General features: G+C 36.5%; 1 protein-coding gene across 5 annotated transcripts in view; it reads right to left on the bottom strand.

The window, feature by feature from the left end:
* Nucleotides 1-20907, bottom strand: part of CABCOCO1 (ciliary associated calcium binding coiled-coil 1) — a 133407-nt gene that overhangs the window by 23210 nt on the left and 89290 nt on the right. For all 5 annotated transcript variants that reach the window (XM_054207044.1, XM_054207039.1, XM_054207041.1 and 2 more), the window contains 3 exons: nt 19087-19256; nt 15873-16017; nt 10904-10976 (listed from right to left, as the gene is read on the bottom strand). In XM_054207044.1, coding sequence (XP_054063019.1) covers nt 10904-10976; nt 15873-16017; nt 19087-19256 — 388 coding nt within the window. The remainder of the gene's footprint in view (nt 1-10903; nt 10977-15872; nt 16018-19086; nt 19257-20907) is intronic.

The following is a 20907-nucleotide window of genomic DNA, read 5'->3' on the forward strand; positions in this document are numbered from 1 at the left end:
TAGAGCAGAAAGAGATGAAAATGATAAATGGGTGTCATGAATACAAAATGAATGCTAAGAAAAACTCTGAGAGAATGTTAGGCAGATATTCAAAGTAGAATAAGCTCTAAGGAATATCCCTATCACTACTCGGTTTTATTAAACAAGAGTAATATATGGAGTCTACACACATTGTCAATGGTTGCCGTGTATTGCAAATGTATTCACAACACACAGCATCGAGTCAATCTGAAGATATAGACCTGAAGTCCAGCCTGTTAGTGCCTGAAAGTTGCCCACAGCCTTGATCAATCCAAAATTTAAGACTTCTCAAGCACGGGATGTTTTCACAACTCTGAGACCATATTTGGATGGCCTCGCTATAAATGAAACATGCAACATTCATCTTTATCACTTAGAATCTATGCCATTTCCTTAGACTGTATTCATAAGCTAAATTTGATACGCTCAGTCAAAATAAACTGCAGAGCAACTGAACAGGAGATATTGTTTCTTGTGTAGCATTATTTGAATAGAACAAAGAGTGAACAAAACTTTTACCAAGCACATGAACTCTAACACTGAGAAAATAGAGTAATACATGTATCAGCATGTAATTAATGCAAAATGTTCTGTGCTCTGAGCAGTAACAATATTTTCTGCAATATGTTTTTATAATATTGTTGGATTCTTGTAGAACCAACCAAAAAAGATCAGAAGGACGACTCATCATAAAAAGTGGAGAGCACAATGTTAATGTATTTCAGCTGAAAACATCCGTGTTTGTTTGGGTTTTATCCTGGACACAGCATGATCTGCAGTGTAACTCTGCAGAACTTACGTGGGCTCTGGCATAGGCTTTGCAAACAAAGACAAAATTTGAGGGTGAAATCAGTCTGGGGGGCAAAAAAAAGGCAAATAAAGTTCATACAAATACACACCACCTTAGAATCTTAAGGTCAGCCAAAGATTCTGACCACTCTTACAAGTAAGAAAAAGCAAACATTAGGTATAAACAATTAAGTATTCCCCCTCAGCTGTTTTAAGTCGGTCAAGAGGAGACTCAGGATGACTTCACTACCAAATTTTTAACAGTGCAATGCGAAACCAAATCTTACAATACTTCAGATAGTAGTCTTAATCATGAAACACTCTAAAAGACTCCAGGTGCTGTCTTTTCAAGCCCACCCTGAGGAGATACAGTATGGGCTACTTATTTGATGTTGTTTTTCTGAGTGCAATAGCTGGAAATATATAATGAAGTCTTAGGTTCTAGAAGCAACACAGAGGATTTCAGGGAGGCTTACAAAGCATGAGGTTCATTAAGGCTGATGAAAGTTACAGATAGGTTCCTATTTCCCAAAACAGAAGAACAAGAGATAGTGAAGCTCAGCGAGCTGGAGCTGGCCATCAGCCCACTCTGAAGGAAAGATTTCCCACTATTCTCTGTCACTGGCAGCCTGTAAATGACTCCTGCTTCAGGATCAAATGGTGAAAGAAATAGTATAGGAACTTGGTTCATGGCCTCTTTCTCTCCTGTCTACGCAGCTGCACATGGGCTACCTCAGCTTGTTCTCTTTAGGTGCTCACTAGGTACAGGGAAAGGAGGACATGAAGAGTGCACTAAGTCCACATATATGGGTCTCCTTCTAGTACCATTTAGCAGCTTCTTCCCATATTTCTGGTGCTTCATAATATTGTTGCAGTGCATTCGGACTCTGATGAAAGAATCAAGCATTATGCTTTGGATAAAGTCCATCCCTTTGCCAAATGTTTTCCCCATTTAAACCCTAATAAAAACCATTTTGAATGATTATGCTGAACCTAAATGGTGTCAAAGTCTTCCAAAAGTCTAGCAAGCTACAAAGAATAAATAATACAAACGTTGAAGAAAACAGTTGTTTTGTTAATATCCTATTTACACAGCTGGGATCTTAGGATTTTTATCCATCTGTGTATTTAGTAGGCAAGGCAAATTAACGTGAAGAATTGCCATTTCCTAAGTGAAAAGAAAAAACACAGTAAAATTAAAAGAAGGCTCCCCCGAATCTGTCTTTCTCTGCTCCATTCCAGATAGACACGCACACCTCCCCCGTACCCACGAACCACAAAGTAACTGGAGAGGATTCTTCAGAGACAGATGTAATTTATAACAAAGACAGGAAAAGGCAACCCTAACTCAGAGCTTGCTGCCCTTCCTATAAAGTTCACCTCCTTACCAAGAAAAAGCACAGAATAATTTGTTTGGTTTTTGTACTCAACTCCTTTTTCTTTTATTGTGAAAAGTTTCCATTGTCCTTTTATGTTTTGATTATTGAGTAAGTTTAAAGACTTGCCAAATAGCCCTAGATTGTTAACAGACCACCACTATTTAACTTTGAATGCTTTAACAAAATAAAGGCACAGTTCACATTAATATTCTATGCCCTCATTTTATTTATTATCTTTTCTTTGAAATTTAAACAATTTTCCTAGCTAAGGTTTATTAAATGTAAGCCTAAGTAGCCATATAAGTTACCTCACATACCAACCAGACATCCTATAAAACTCAACTTTCTAATTAGTAGCACTGCATTTTGCTGAGCTTAGCATATTTATAGGAAATCAAAATAATGTTTTATGAATTAAATATTCAAATACATCAGACCCAATGTTCAGTAAAAATATTTTATGCTGTATCTTATGACAAGTTGTAAAATCCAAGGTGAAATTAGAAAACATGCAAACTTTCTGGTGCATTTTAAAGAGGGACTTTAAAGGATTGCAAAACTTGTCCGTTATTTAGACTTTGAATAAATTTGTCCTCATAACACCAACTAAGAGGATAAAAAATTATATTGATTATAAATCATCACAGTAAAGAAATACCATGCAGTTTATTTATATGAATAAGGTCAACATGTTATTCATAACCTAAGGTCATAAGATGTATGAATTTGATTAATAAATATTCACCCAGGGGGATACATTCCCATGAAATATCACATCAATTGCCCGTTCCACAGATACTTTTATGAATACAATTCAATATTCAGGATGATGAAAAGTTGCAGATAAAGGTAGGGGGTACAGAAATAGTTGTCCACTGTAGTATAGATTCATGGATCTCTGCCTGCCAATTAACAAAAATGACGGTGGAAATTTTGGAAATAGGGCAATTTCTCTGGCAAACCAGTCTCCGGTAAGTCACACTGAAGTAAGTACTGAAATGCTACCTGCTGACAAACGATTAAAAAAAAAAAGTAGCTAAATTCAAATGAGCAAAATATAAATGAAACACAGTACCTTCTTGAATAACTCCTTGACCCGTGCTATGTTACATGGAAGAGTTTAACACCGAAAACAGTATTGTTCTGCAGCGGACATAATGTGTTGGGTTAATTCAAATAAAAAGCGTCCTCTTTTTTTTGGCAGATTCCTTACAAATGTTGCTCTTTGAACTAACAAAAAAATTAGGGGGGAGTTTGCGCAAATTACATTCTACCACCATGCCAACAGCAGTCTACCTGGTTCTCACCAGCTTACATTCAAAGCTCTTTCAACGCAGTTTGCCACGTTGGTGACCCAGCAACCTGCCTTCCTTCTAGATTCCTGGTTCCCCAACAGCATGCCTTAGGGACAACTGAGGGCACACCTTGGCGCCAGTAGAGCCAACTACACTGTATGGCACCAGGACAGAGCTTGGGCTCTGAAACCATCTTCAAGACCACTGCTTTAGTGTAAGGGAGTTTGAACAGAGACATGTAAGAATAGGAATTTTGTTGAAAGTGTTTACTTTTGGTTTTAAACTGGAATTACATCAAACTGCAAAAATCTCAGCATCTTCTATGAAACAAGATTACTCATCTTTGCTCAGCTGCAGTTACTTCTGTTTAAGTAACACAATAAGAACTCCCCAAAAGCATCAACAGAATAAGCTATTCAGGAACACTAGAAAAGTAAAAGAAAATTAATATCTTAATAGTCTTCCTTCAGGTACTTTGCTTAACCGTTTTAAAATTTCCCCAAGTCAATACATTTCTGCCAATCTCATTGTCTTCAATTAAAATTTACATATTGATTGATAAATATTTTCAAATGTGTGCTATAGTCTTCTGATATAGTACTTAGTCATTTGGATCTTACAACATTCTGATGAATAGCAGAACCATGCTGTCATTAATATACTGCCTGTCCTTCCAGTCAAATCCTACAATTCCTCGTTGACCTGCATTCCAGCAAATAAGCAAGCCACTACTGCCGTTATCGGAATGATATATGTTTACACACACTCATATACAGAAATCAATCCACTACCTAAATAAATAATTAAAAAACTCTGAGAGCACATCTGTGTATATATTAATTCCTGCACAGTTCCAGAAATGTTTTACTGCCAACAATTCAAGTTTTTGTCCCTCTCTCTCTTATTTAACATCACACAGTTAAAAAATGTGATGCTTTGTCAACCATACAACTGAAATAAGAAGTTACGATAAGCCCAAAATTTCTTTTGCTCTAGTCTCTTTAGCTTTTCATCCTCCAGCGTGCTGAGCAATGTGACTCCAGTGACTTCTCAGTTTAACTCTGTGTATATGAATAGGTCTGTTGAAATAAAAGTTCCCAAGTGCTTAAAAAGAGGCATTTGTTTAAACACTGGCTGGGTCAGAACCATAGTGCTCAGCATACTGAAGCCATAGCCTATGGCAGCTATTTGGTGTTTTTCCTGCCTGAATTTTTACTTTCATGATTTCATGCATGTTACTGAATTAAAAAGCAGGTTTGTTTTGTATTTGATGTTTCCTAAGAAAATAATTTAAAAAACATTTTGTCAATCATTCTCTAAAGCAAGATTTGTAAAAGTACTCAGCACTGGCTTACAAATTCCACTAACTCTCTGGAGTTCTCATTGGCTTTCAGGGCAGCACAGTACAGCTACCAAAACTCAGGAATGTTAAAATTGCTGTAGAAGACCATCAGCATGTGACCTACATGGAACCATTACTGTTAAAGGTCAGTGTATCTCCACTACTGGCTACTGAGTATACCAAAGTCTTCGAAAAACAAGGATGATTTCTACTGTGCAAGAAATGCTTAAAATATTTCATGTAATACTGCATATAATTCCAACAGACTCCACTTTTCATTCAGACTAATCACAAGTCCTTCGAGATCTCTCTGGTTATAGCCATAGCAAACTTCAAGATGAAAGGACTGAATATCAGTGATTTTTGTCACAAAACCCGCTGGCTCTCCAGCTGTTTCCTTCAGTAATCCGGTCTTGGGTACTACACACTTCTGTAACGGACATCAAAAATTTCCCCTCAGACATCAAAAGACCAAGTACCAGTTTGCTAGTTTTATACATTCATAATCGTCATATAATGAACCTACTCCTGATGCTGTAGTTTTGATCTTCATAGTAGTAAAAGCTTGAGGAACATGGTTTGAAGAAAAAATAAATAAGGACATGGAAATTAAAGAAAAACGGGATAAAACACAACATTGGTTTATCAAAGATAAACAATGCCAAACTAATTTCATAGTTTATTTAATAAGATAACCAATTTTCTAGATAAAAGAAATGTGAGAGAGATATTCAGTTCATGACAGGGCAGGAATATCATACAGAAGGTCTGAATGACCTTGAAGAATATTCACTCTCATATTCAATGACAAATTGTGAGGTGACATTGTAAGGACATAATTTTTTTAAAAACCTACTGTGCACTGGGAGTACCTCAGCTGGAAAATACAGTAATAAAGGAGAACAAGAATAGCCAACCTATGACAAGACAGCCACCTGACACAGGTATGAAATGTGCGACTGATTCTAGGACCTATCATGTAGGCTATTCCCAGTAGAGAACAAGAAAGCACTATTGATATTGTACAAGGCCTTGCTTTTATCTCAGCAACAATATTATGTGCAGTTTAGTCAGTTATGTTCAAATAAAACTGATTTAAAGGGGAACAATTATAGAAAAAGGCCAACAGGATGACTAGAGGCTGGTAAGAATTTAAGAACGCATGTATCAAAAGCCTACCTTAAAAGCAAAGATTAGAAAAGGCTGCCTTTTCTACTTTAGCTAAATGAAGGCTGACAATAAGATTGCTGTCTCTTTTACACTAGAAAAATAAACACTAGGGATGGAACAAGAACTAAAGGTCAATACTGGCACAAATTGGCACAAGGACAAACGCACATAAGCTTGTCATGAGTACACTTAGACCAAAAATTAAAAGTTTTATAACCGTTACAGAAATCAGGCACCAGGGCAGCTTTCTAACTGGAATAGCACAGACAAAAAAGTTAACTTTCTAAGCCAGAGTTTGACAAGTTTCTGAAGAGGATTATATATGTTTTCCTATGAGAAAGTGGCACTAGAGCTGACAACTGAAGAGGTCCCTTCCAGTCCTATGCTTTTCTTTCCTTCAAAGTAGTCTTGATGTCTTTGCCATGGTGATATTTACAAAACAAAGCCACAGAAAATCAACTCAGTGGTTTTAAGCATTACAAATATTTGAAACCTCCAGGCTTTGAAAAGCATGCGCTCCATTAGCTGGGGAAGGAGTCTCTCTAGTGTGAACTGATACGCTCATGGAAATGTTCTGGTTTCATACATCTTTAAAATGCAGTTCCCAAGAAATCATTGAGCAAATTTGTTTAAACAATGATTGATTACGCAATCTAAATATGCAACACCTAACGAGGTTACATATCAAAGTCAAGTTCCAGACTTCAGGTCTTTTGCCACCCGAAAAAAAGCTTTATTAGCTTTCAAATAGTATATTCTTCCTACCCACCCCCTTAAATTCAAACACAGAAAGGATTTTGTTCAACCTTTCAAAAAAAGACCCAACCCACAACTGGATAAAGTCCAGACATAGTCCAAAAGCTTAATGTTTCAGCAAGTAAGGAGTACATGGAAAGAAGGCATTAATGGAAACTGTTTTGGAACTCTTAAGTACAGAGGATGATATCTAGTGACTGCTGTAATACTGAATCTGCACTGCCATTAAACTTAATCTTCGATATTTTTATTGCAACCTGACCCACTATGACATCTCTAAAGAAAATTACATTGTACACTACTATTTCAAGAAGTCAAACTTAGCTAGTCATCTGGGCCATAAAATAGCAGATTACTCCATCAGGCTGGCTAAAGCAACTAGGAATAAAACTAGATTTACCAACCACATTATTTTTATTAGGAAATGTTTCAAAGCAGACATAATCCCAAAAGACCTTAGCCTCATTCCATCCAAAAATACACAACAGAGAGTGGTAAAAACATGAACTGCATTATAAGGTACAATTTGTAAATGTAAGAAAAAAAAATACAAGATGTGCTGTAATATATCATCCTATCAGAGCAAAATAAATTAACTGAACACAGAAACGGAAAAGACTAAAAACTTCAACACAATAGATGTATTAACAATTTAAACCTGTGTTATAAGATCTGACATGTGTTAATAGGAATTGCTCCACTGAATCCCTGCACGTCAAGATTTAGTCTGTACTCCTTTTGCTTTCTTTGCAATTGCAGGCTAATATAGGTGTACTAAATCTCAGCTACAGATTAAAACCTCCAGAACAGGCAAAAGGAAAAAACCAGTACCTTTAACAACAATATTCCTGAAGAACTCTGGTACGTTAGCACTACATGCATTTTATTTTGGATCATAGCCACAGAACAGCTAAAGCACTGCTTCTTCTGTAATCATTCTAAATGTGGGGAACTGCTCATAATAGTAACAGGAAAAAAAGCAACGAACTTACTTAGCAATCCTATCATTTCTCAGTAATTCCTTGTACCGTCATGTTTTCTAACAGGTATTCATGCATACATAATATATAGGTCTTTGTAGATCTGGAGTGAAGGAGAAGTAAGGGATTTGAAAGCTGGAAAAGCAAGTTTTAAATTTTAAATACTGCCAAAGTAGGTTAGATGTATTATGTGTGTTTTATCATCTAACCAAGCATTCATGTCTTTCAGTTTTAACCTTTTTTTTCCTAGGCAATGTGATCACCTCAGGCAGTTTGGTTTAAAGGCTTCAGCCAACGTAAAAATATATTTAAATTAGCCAGGCATTTGTTACTTTTTTTTTTTTTACTTAAATACTGTCTGTATTTTACAAAGGTGGTTCTATTACACTAGCTGCATCAAACGCAGAATATTAATCAGACTGTGAAGCTCCACTAATTACGTGCCACATTTAAGTAACTTAAATTTTGTTAAGTGGCATGGCCACAGATATTGTATGCATAATCTAACTGAGTTTTGAGTCATTTCCCTTTTCTTGTCTGATTTTATTCTACACAGGAAATGACAGGGTCATTTGGAAATAACTGCAGTGAAAGATCAAAAAGGAAACCTGATTGAGAACACTGTATAATTGCCTGTGCTAGAGAAAAAATAAAATCCACTGAGTTTACAATCCATAGCTATAAGATTTCTCTGGAAAACACACACTGCAGTTTCTCTAAAAAGATATCCATTACAACACTAAATACTGCTTTTATTTGTTCTAGCTGCATCTCTCTTAAAGAAGCAGGTCTTCTCATTAGGCTATCAGACCTTTATTCAGTAGGTAATGCTTTCGGCACATGTGGAGCACAAATTTACTCACTGAGCTAGAGCAAGCCATTTCAGTCGACACAAATCATTTCAATTGGAGCAAGTAATTTGTCTGACTTGTCTCAAAGTCTTCATTTGCAAAAGTAGATAATACTGTAATTAAGCTCCTGGAACACCATAGTTCTTGTTATTTGGGCAAATCTGGCCATTACAACTTACAGTCCCCCATTCCAAAAGAACAGACTTTTATTGCTGGAGCTAAAAGAAAACTTTTTAGACATTAGCACACTCACTTTAGAGTAAGGATCGCATCCATCTGTGGGCCACAGTGTGTCTACATGGGCTGGTTTTTTTTGGAAAGACATTGATCTACACAGCAAGACAGCAGTCAGCCTTTCAGCACAGATTTATTGTCTACTTTCAGTATGCAGATTTCCCAGTCCATCTCCTGCCCCATTCGGTTCCCTGAGCAGATGCACTGCAGAGCACACGACTCCCGGTGTACGCCTGCCATAGCCTTACACACCAAGCCACATCTGCCCCATTTGACAGGGTTTGAGCTGTTCATCTAAGGGAATGCAAACATAGAAGGTAACGCTTTATGGATAAGCATTCTCAATATAATAAAGTTGTAGCAGAAGAACTTGAAGTCTATGTTGGGTTCACCTCTCATCACATTTTAACACATAAAGCAAGTGCAAATAATGCCATAAATTAGTATGTGTAGCTTCAATGCCTTAGACTGTTACTTATTGAAGAACAATCTATCACCCTATCAAAATAAACTCTACAGGAATGTAAGCATTGATTTTCTTGGGCACTGCAGTGTGGTTGGACAGATTAAAGACTCTTTGCCATGGAACTCAGAACACAAAACAGATGGATTAAACTGAACTGGTGCATAGGTAAGAAATGTCCTTAAAACAGTTATGGCTAAAAATTGCCATGAAGTTTTTTGTGACAGTTATAATTGTATATTGCACTTGTTCCTTTGATGGATCGTCACCAAAGTAATTCACAGAAACACATTTCTGCCATTCCTTAGTGGAGGTGGTACCTTCAGCGGAGGTGGTGCAGACACGCTGTGCAGAGCAACCACTCTTCCGTGGCTGGGACAGTGTACACGGATCTCAGCCATCCAGAAATGGGTTTTAAGAAAACAAAAAGACATTTCTTTTAAGCTAGTCTACAACTGATAAGATACATTACCAAAATTTACAGAAGAAATTACTTAATCAAAGCCTCATTAAAAATAATTGTACCAATTAGAAAGCGTCAACCAGCCATCGATCTGATTAGCTAATATAAAAATCAACCCTAACACAGTAACGCTGAAGTCCTGCTCTACTTACTTAATGACAGTTTTGTCACTGATTTCATCATAGTTGGAATTTTAACCCACCTTACAAATTATTAGAATAATTTCCAAATATTTGCATCCGTGTCAAGAAGAGTCCTTTTTTTTTTTATAGTATGGCTATTTAAAAGCAACACAAGAAGAAATTATCCCACATCATTTACAGAGCCAAACCACCAGCTTAAAGTGCAAAGAAAATTTTCCAGTGCATTAACTTCACTGTGTACTGATAAGCTAAAATATAAGTGCCATCAAAAAAAATTCCACTACCATGCCTCTCTAAACAGCCAGTTGTCTCCTAATATAAATTATAAATGTAAATCCTTTCCAATGTATTGTAACACAAACCCTCAAAATGCACAGTCAGGCTAAAAGAAGGTTTTGTTTGATGAATTGAATCTGTCCATTTGATTAAAGACCACATCCTGCATCAATGCATTTTCCTATGTAGTTTTTCATATATAAGTTAGAATACATGGCAAAGTTTACAGTCAAGCCAATTCACTATTATTAACTGAATGCTTTCAAAATGCTGAATTCCTAGCTAGCTTGTTTCTTTACAGTCAGTATAATTAACTACTGGTGGCTACAGTAGAAACAAAACTCTGTACGTACACATGCATACATAAATATTAGGACTGTGGTCAGACCAGGCTTGGTACACAACCTTTTGTGATTTTGATTGCTTATTTAAAAATAGAGTCAGACTCATGCATTGCTAATTCAAATTACATGCATCAACTTATAAATGCATACACAAAAGTATTCCTGATTTAACGCAGTTAACATCTTAACCAAGCAATGCATCTACACTTTTTTGAAATCCAAAATTAATTTTGAATATGGGGATCAAAACATCTAACTTGTATTCTTTAATCAGCCATTTTACGTTAGTAATGTGGTAATGTTGACATGAAGTTGCTTTGAGCAATATAAAACATATGCCACAGTGCATTCATTAAATAACTCTGCATAATGAGTTCCATCTATATAAATGACTTACCTCATTACTTATCACAACTTCTTCTCTAGGACTGTGGAAGAGATATTCATATAGTTTATACTGTTTAAATAAGCTGGAAAACAAGAGGATATGGTAGTATTACTGCTGTAAATCTTTGGAAAGGTAACAATATTTAAAATCCTGTTAAACTAAGAGTTACACTCCAGCATGGTAATGCTCCAAATTTTAAAAAGAAATGGTTGGATAGCTGCAGATACAAAATGCAGAATATTTAATTTACAGGATTGAGTATCAGATGGCCATAAAAAAATACAGTACGATACTTAAAAATACATCTTCTTTGTCCTTATGAAATTGAACTCTGAGAAGACAAAGTTCTACTCTGAAAAAGGTATTTTCTTATCACCAGGATACCTATGCCTTTAATATCAGCAACAATGGACACAAAGGAAACAAAGCCAAATCAGCTTTCAGATTCTGGGATGGGCTGCCAGTCCAGGGTGCAAGTTTGGTCTTGGAACACCAAAACAATAAAGAATGGAAGCATTTATTCTCTCAAGGTCATGTTTCAAAATCAGCATAGTATTTCACAGAATCATAGAATTCATCATCATCATAGAATGAATCATCATCATAATTTCCTCAAAAAAAACCCCAAAAAATGACACACTGGAGTTTTGTGTATTACAACAAAAGTAACTTTAAGTAGACTTTCTCAATGGTCTAAAATATTTATCTTCCTTAAAACATACATAGCTTTCCCTTTCACGTGTTTTAAATAATTTTCCTTGTTCCCTTTCCTAATGATCAATGATATGTCATTTGTTTAATCAAAGGTTTGCTTTTCACAGTCCATCTGTTACAATTACTTGTTCTCTTAAAATCATGATACAGAACTTCTGGCTTCTATCATGTCATTATGACACATGACTTAAAACACAGCTCCATGATTTTATAGGAAGTCCAGGTTGAAGAATGATTCTAAGAGGTTATCGTACTCCTGCCTGATGTACCCATGAAAGGTACAGCAATATTTGCAAGGAACATCTGTAACGGGTTCCTGTGCTTTCCAGCTAAGGACAGGACACAAGTTCTTTTCTTAAGAAAGCCATCACCTGCAATGGCAATTCCTCTCCTCTTTGCTTGGCACATGCAAGGCCACATCTGGAATACTGAAGCCTGCTGTGAGGAGCGCTTTGGACTAGATGACCTCCAGAAGTCCCTTCCAACCTCCATTTTTCTATGGTTCCATGGGTCTATGAAAGTACCTACTGCACTCAACATACACAATTATCTAGCTAAAGGCACTGCTACTAGATGCAGGATATCATGCAAATGCTATGAAAACATGTTTACAATGCCAGTGCCTGGCCACACAACCCAGCACAGGCTGCTCTTTGGGACGTGGTCCTGCCCAAGGCTCTCAGCTCCTGCAAGTCGGCTGGTGGTGCCCCATGGCTCTGGGGCTTCTCCCACTCAGCAGCCTCGCACGCTGGCACAGCTGGCAGAAGGGCTTGACCAGCCATCTGCGTGCAAAGTGAGAGGCTGCTGCGGTGGGACATGGGTGCCTGAAACACAATCCTGGCTCTGGGAGGCAATGGGGATGCCGGCTGTGGGAGCTGATGCTCAGTATGCACTATTTTAGCTGACTGTTCTTCCCTGAATCACCACCGGTACTTACATGCTACCACAGTACCAGAGGGTCCATGAAATACTGCAGTCCAGGGGCAATTTGCTCTAATTTAAGCAGTGCTGAAGTGCCGATTAATGTACAGCAGTGGTTCTTCCAGCCCACAAAAGCAGCTCAGAATTAGGAGACTGAAATAGCGGCATGGCCTGCCTCTCCTACATGACAACTGCACATCTTCTAGCAGCTCGTCAAACGCATCTGCGAAACTTTCAAATACGTTTTTACCCAAATGGGTGCAAACATTTTTGTACATACGTACAGATGCATTTCCTAATTTGGTGAGAAGTATTATGGCAGCCTCATTGAACACTTGGCTCTTTAAGTGCCATATAAAAATTTTATTCCACAGTTACATTTAATTCAGTCATTCAATTACCATTAGTTAAAAAACAAATCTGTTTATGAACTTGCATAAGAAATTTGGCTACCATAAATTACAAGTTCCCTTCCCCCAAACCCAAAGCACATAAGCAATCAAGTTGTTACAATATTTGCCATTTCATTTGCCATAAATTTTTATTGCAGTACTTCACCAAAGAATTCCTGCCGTGTTTCAGAGGAGATACAGGAATTATGTTTAAGCAGACTATAGGAATTGAAATGGAAATGACTCACACCAACTTATGAAAACACATGTGCCCCCCTCACATATACATCTATTATTTGGTAAAATTCTAACAGGGATTATTTGAAAAAGACAAAAAATATTTTACGAACATCACAGGCACACAAGAAATAAGATATATATCTTTCAAACTCCACCGGCAGAATGTAACATTTCAAACTTTTCTCATGACTTGGAAAAGAGCCAGATTTACAGCACCTGAAAATCAGTTCTTTCCCTTCCCCTCTAAATGTGCTATAATCTTTATGGACTATGTTACAGATACAGATAATTTATAACATTCCCAAAAATAGGAGTAATTACTTTTGGCATTTTTGACTTTTATTTATTTATTTTTAAGCATGCTCTTTAAATGCGCTTTTACACGCTCTTTAAATCAAATAATGTAAATTACACATCAGTATTTATTATGAAACAACAGTGTAATTTCTTCCATCAGGCATTACATAAAATGCTTTTTGTTTATATCTGTTGTGAACAATTAAAAAATTCTGCACCAACATTTTTAGAAGTTCCACAAAAATAATTTTACTCGTGCAAGTGAGATTGTTAAGAACAGACCCTCTTATGATGTCATATGAGAGTCTGAAGGTGATTAACAATGACATATTTCCCTAGCTCCACTGCTTCCTGAAAGAAAATGTCAAGAGCTATGTTGATGTGTGTTTGCCCAAGGAGACAAGATAAAAAGATGATAACTGTCACCTTCCACCAAACTTGAAGGTGTCATTATAGCTGCTGCACAGTTTGTGCCAATGTGGTTAAGCATTTGTCCCCATTTCCATTATAAATCCCACGGGTTTATAGCTCATCTGTAAAAATGTGATCTGAACTAAAACATGTCATATTATCTTGAGTAGAAAAAAAAGCGATAGGCCTCTCATTTAAAATTAAACAAAAAAAAGTGAGGAACAAGAAAAAATATTGAAGTAATACATTAACTTGAATTGTAATAAAACTCAGTCAACCTATTTCTGAGTTCATAAAGTTCAAAATACACCCACATAAAGAAGTGTGCTGATTCAGTTCTTATTTAGAAAAAAAATGTTCAAATGACTGAAACAATGGATTGTATAAACTGGATACATATGACACACTTCAGTGTATGTGTATATATCCATGACCTTGCAACAGCACATACTTGTAATAAATTGAGCAGTTTGAACATACAGCCACATATTTGGTGGCCAAAATACCATTCTGCTGCAAAAGTCTTGTGGCTTGATTGTATTCCTACCTAGTTAATACTTCAGTGGTAGTAGGATGGAGCACCTAATCTCTTGGATTAAATTCTTGCAACTGTGAAGGAATTATTTCATGGACAAGATATCTTTCAATGGATAATTTACACAAGAGCTGTAGACATGCTATGTGGAAAGAACATTTGTTCCAAATAAATATGCAAAAGGCAGAGACAGGAAGGGAGAAGTTAAAAAAGTTGAGTGAGACATCTTAAATGCCAAGTTTCCTTTTAATTTAGGTCTAGTACTTGGCAGGACATTGGTTTGCCTTGACTGAGGAAATTTGAGATTTAAAGAGATGTTCTCATTTCATATGGGAGGAACCTGAAGTTTTTTATATTTTCGTTTTTATACGAAAAAGAAATAAAAGGAAAAAAATGAGAAAGCAGGAGAAAGAGACAAACTTCATAGCCCAATTGTAAGAGAAATCACCTGTGATGGGTTTAAATCCCCAGTCTGAATCTGAGTACCCTTAACTGGAGGGCTATCAGCTGACCTAGTACTTTTGTCTGTCTTCAAGAGCAAATACTTTTCTGCATCCAAGAAAACGCTCCAAACCACCATTCAGGTCAGAAAACAGGCTGAAAGGTACAGATGTAGTACAGCATATGAGCATATATTACAACAGTACCTTTTCCATTTTCCATCTCCTTGCCCCCCAGATTCCTGGGTGATACAACAGCTTGAGAACCGTTCTGTCCATCATATACTGGAAGCAGTGGTATACGAGTATAGCCACTGTCCTAACTATGGCATTTCAGTGGAGAAAAGTCTGTATATGTTACTGTATAGTTAAGACTTCGCATGGAGAGGTGTGATTGGCTGCCATTAGACCCTTAATTTTTTTCTCAGATAAATAACTGAATTACTGCTGTTTGCATGTCTTTCTGTGTCTCTGTTTAAAAGCTGAGACCTGTCATGAAACCTTTTCATGTAGATACTGAACTTTTGACAACTTTCAAATGCAACATTTTTGTGACTCATACACAACCATAGCCTTAGTTCTGTAAAGTATGTAAATTTAAACCATTTAAGAAGCCCACTAGAGCTGTTGAAGGCCAGACACATACTTAAAGCCCCAGGATTTTGTTCAACTGGAATCCGAAACCAGCATGTTTTAAGAGCAAACCAAGAATGCTCTCTACACACTACTCTCCCCTTTCCCTTTTATCACCCAAAACAAAACCCAGGAGGAAGCTTTTCAGCACAATCTTACATTTTGATAAACTTCCAGTGCAAACTAATTTCATGGGCTTTGATATCTGAGGTCAGATCTTTACTGCCACTTGCATATTCTCTCTTCTTTTTAATATTTTAAAAGTTTGGTGTCTGCATTATGTTAGCACACTATGAACATATCCAATTAAATAATTGTAACTTATTTTATCTGCTGATTTCCTACTACATTAAATTTTTCAAATAAGAAATAACGGATCCTGTAGAAATAAATACCTGATATTCAAGTAATCAATGATTGCTTTGGCTTGCTCAATGCTGAAGAAATTCAAGTCGCCACTTCTTTCTGAATCAGTTTCTCCTATTCCAGCCATTGCTTTTGCAAGTTCTTTTAAATTATCTCCTAGGGTCATATGTTTGTCTGCAAAGAAATCCCAAAGAATAAAAACTAAATATAAAGGCAACAGGGTGGGGTGGGTTTTTTTGGTCCATTTTAATCGTAAGACTTCCCGAAGCTTAAGTTACATTACAAGCCATGTAGAAACTGAAAAAGCAACAGCAGTCAAACGTTTTTGTCTGTTGCCATTATTGTTATCAATAAAACGTGCATTAAAATTCCATCACAAAATCACTGATCCGCCTTCATAATGTAAGGATCACAATAATGGGTGTTTAAAATACTACAGCTTGGCCTCTTACACAGAGAAAACCACAGGCAGAACAGTATGTAAATCTGAAATGCATAGTATGTTTGTCTTTGAAACAAATTTACTACTGTTTATGTATTGTAAAAGACTGTTCCTCTGACCATGCCCCTTGCAATATAAACCAGTAAAAACAGGTACAAAAACAGATGTTAAAAAGGGTAACCATTTTTTTAAGTGCTTAAGGTCATAACTGATTAAACATGAATATGCATAATATTCTGCATGTGTCATCAAACTTGGGAGGCATTTTTGCACCTGAAAATTCTTAACTATATCAGTGTTCGCTTTATATCAGTGAACCTTTAAAAAGAAAGGATTCATCTTTATGATTTGCACACAGTCTGCGCCATGACTAGAACTATAGTGGAGTTTAAAAACAAGTTTTGAACACAATTTACTTGTTCTTTTTAAGTCTAAAAATATCTAGAGTAGTAGCAAATTAGGAAATATCCACCAGTGGTGAAATAGATTTATTTTCCTTATTAATTCTCCCCTGATCTGCTCCTTGGTTCTTCGTACAGAAAACAAAAAACTTAGAAGATTCGGGTCTTTATAGTTTTGCCCTTTAGTGGTACAGCAATCAAAACCCTGAAAATTTCACCTCAGTTTTCAGTAACAGAGGCAGCACAATATAAATAACCATAATGGAAGGAACAAAAAAGAAATACAGAGAATGTGGAGGGAATACAATGGAATAGAGTAGAAGCCATGGGAAATGAGAAAGAGCAATAGAACCAGAAATATCACAGTTAGTAGGGACGCGAAGACACGTAACAAGATCATGAGAAGTCACAACACACAGGCCCAGGTCTGTCGCCAGCTAGTCAAAATTTTCTCCTTCTTCTGTGCAAGTGATTTTCAGACCCAACCACCTCTCTCAGGAAGGCTCTCACAGTACTTCTGTCAGGTAAGGAGCACTTTACCCTCAAAGAACAGAAGATGAACCAAATCATGTAATTAATTCATCCTGGCTCCCAATCAACCAAAGCCTCCATTTTCCAAACCTCAGTTTCCCCCTCTCCTTTACCAGCCTTAAATGAGTTTCCACTACCCTCCTTCTCCAAATCCATTTTTTCTGCTCCATGCTATTCTTGCTATTATGGTCAAACCAGCTTAATTCTCCAGGCCGATTGGGTCCAATGTAGGGAAGGCAAAAGAAACGGTCATTAATATGGAAGACATCAGCATTTTGCTCTTAGTTGAAACGTTTGGTCTTGGAACTTGCACCGGCTGAGAGCAGTAATTACAAGGAAATTCATCTCAGCCCTGGGCTAGAGCATACTTTATAAGATGAATTATTCGGGGAACTTAGCTGTGAAAAGAATATAAAAAGTCTCCTCTAAGCATTTACAAACTGCATTTTCTTTCCCTAAAAGCCATGTATCTTAGCCAAATTCGAATGGATTTTCACAGGACAGCAAAAAGCAAATTCACATTTGCTTGCCAAACCTTATTTCTTTACTTCAAAGCACCAGGGTATTAAAGTTGTTAAAAATAATAAAAAAAAAGGGCACAAAATAATACATTTTTTTTCCCACAGGCTCTGTCTGCAAGCCCATTGAACTGCTTTAGTTGTAATTTTATATATAGAAATTAATCAGAGACAGACATTGCCATGGAACATTTCAGCTTAAAGAGTTAAACTCTGGCAAAGCTTTATGCAACTAAGATCACATTCCTGAGAAACGTCAGTCAGCTTTAATAATCGGTTGTGCTACCAGCCTGTCTAGTACACAGGCATTACATACAGGCTCATAAAACTAATTTCTGACATGTTTCCATTCTTCTCCATTGTTATATTAATATAGTTAGCATATGTTAAGATACTTTCTCATTGGAGACAGGAAGGACAACTGGAATTCCAATGATCATAAAGCACGTACATATTCTGTCAAAATTCCAAGTCAGAAAGGCCCTTGAATTAAATTACAATGAAAGAGTATAATAACTATTATGAGCTTGATTTTAAATATTCATCTTCTCTTTGAATGGAACCGCTGAGTCCTTTTGCTCTTCCTCTGGGATGGACTTTTCTCAACATAATCACCTTCAAAGTGAATGTTAAGTAAGCATTGTGATCTCTGAAAAACGGGTTTTAGAGGACGCTGCTACCATTTTTTCTGGCTATTTTGTTCCCACTAGACCCCAGCAACATGCTTTGTTGCAAATTTCCTCGTAGCCACAGGAGCTACAGTCCTTTCATTGTCATTTTTCATCTTCAGCAGTGACGCCAGTTTACTTCCCTCACCAGTCTTTAGTTAACCAATATATTTTGTGCCAGAAGTGCAGCATTTGCCATATAGAAAGCTGCCTGAGAGTTGACCTCCAAGGATAAAATAAATGTAATTCACCTGCTGTAATGCTACAGGATGTACTGAACATCTCAAACAGGAGAGAAATGTGCCCAAGGCTACAGTGAGTCAGTCACAAAGACAGCTAGAATTGGAATTTAGGAGCTTCTTGCTCTTACTCTACTGCAATTGTTATTTATTTTACCATTGCAAAGACGAGGTCTCTTCAGGACCTGGCCCTTTTGAACCACATACTATACAAACAAAGAATGAGGGATATTCTGCTAAAAAGACTGCAGTGCTCCCTAATGAGAGTTTAATGTCTGCCAATAAGAATTATTTTCAGGTACAACGTACAACATGCCAACATTCAAGAGGAAAATTAGTAATTTCACAATTACTTGTAATTAAATATCGCTCTATTAAAATCACTGGAAAACATTTTTGCCTTCCACTTCAGATATTTATTTTACAATTTTTAATTATACTTACCACTGAGGTTCTCCAACAGGTAATTTAATAGATCCATGAATCCTGAAAGCTGTATAACACTGAAGTTCCTTTCTTTAGCCCACCAAAATCCTGCAGTATAATAATCTAGCAAAATAGCTTCTTTCAAAGATGTCTTTAATTGTTTAAAATTCAAGAATTCTTCCAGCTTTCTAGAAGAAATTGCAGAGTAAAATAATAAAATTAAAAAATAAATTACAGATTCCAAAGTTTAACTCAGTCTGCTTATAATTATATCTATAAAACTCACTGTTATTATATTATACGTATATGTATATATCTTCCTGGAATTTAGCTACGCCAATTTCTAGATAGGAACATTTATATTCAGAGGACGTATCAACTGAAAAAAGTACACACACCCCTACAGGTTTTCAACAGACACTATTTAAATCTTAAGATATGATTAATGAAATAACAAATACAAAAGCATTACAAAACCCAAAGAGAAATGCACTGAAAATGCCAGTGTTTGTTCAGGAAGAAGTCTGTAGGATGAAATGGCACAATTAGTCTCCACGTTCTAATACCACTCTTTCACTCTGATTGAATAGTTTTACAGTACTAAAAAGATCTTGTTTCTCTTTCAAGATTATTTTTCATGTAGCCTCTGAAGAAAAATTACATTTGAAAATTAATGTAAATAATATAATATAGAATTACTGAAAGTACCTAAAATATTTAGAAACTTAAATTCCACTTTCATAATGGTCAAAACATGTAAGAAGAGCCTCATCCTATTTTACTGGCACACTGTGGAAATTTTTCCACTTAGTTTAACTTGAAAAAGTGATGAAAAAATATACTCCCTTGTAGGAGACCATGCTGTTGCTGACACATTTATGTCTACTCTATCCAAACACAGAATTAGTTATGTCTTTTATAATAATTGTGCACATTTTTCCACATGAAGAGAGGGGATCGGGGCTAGGGCTTCAGTTTGCAGTTCTTCCATTATAACATCAGCCATGTCTCAGGTAGTTAAGTTTTACATTAAAGCAATCCTTGGCTTCTTAACTATACCTGACGATACAGGTGCCAGTTGTGATCACAGTTTCTAGTCCCCTGTAAAAGAGCAAAGCCTTTGCCCCCCGCCCCCTGCTTCTCTTTTTTCCTAAGGAGGGCATTAATCTCAGACCTACTGATAGGCAACCATTAGTTTTTCAGGGTTTTCACCAAGACAGTAGAGATACACTGTCAAATAAGATGAGTTTCTTTTTTTAATTAAATCCTCAATAGCTAACAAAGTAAACCATATAATCCAATCAGTTTTGTTTAAAACATGTATTCCTTTGTTCTGCATGACAAATTTGTACTGCTGAACACATGCAAGTCGGTTAAAAACACTTAACTGTGTACTGAAATAGAAGTGGAATGTGGCCAGCTTAACTTTCCAAGGTTTGAAACAGTCCATATCCTCTCTTTCTGAAGCTCCTGCCAACTCTGTGTTTTCATAATCAGAGCTTCTCAGGGATTTAGATTTTTCTCTGATGCTGCTAACAATGCCAGTACTCATCTTTTCAATGTTCTGTAAGGCATGTCACTGACAACAGCATCTATAAATGATTGGCAAATGATGGGGCATTTAGATTTCCTAGTTACCCTGATCGCTATTTCTCCCTTCACGGAAGGTGCTCAAGTCCTACGGCGATGGGCAGCAGTATAAAACTCCATGATAGATGGGAACGCAGGACATCAAAATTCTCATAATGAATCAGATCTATTCTGATCTTCTAACCTTAGCCGTGGCCTTCAAACTGCTCTTGTGTACAGACACTGTGGTAAACTAACAAAATTTTAATG

The sequence above is a fragment of the Rissa tridactyla genome, chromosome 6 (assembly GCF_028500815.1).
Source record: "Rissa tridactyla isolate bRisTri1 chromosome 6, bRisTri1.patW.cur.20221130, whole genome shotgun sequence".
Lineage (NCBI taxonomy): Eukaryota > Metazoa > Chordata > Aves > Charadriiformes > Laridae > Rissa > Rissa tridactyla.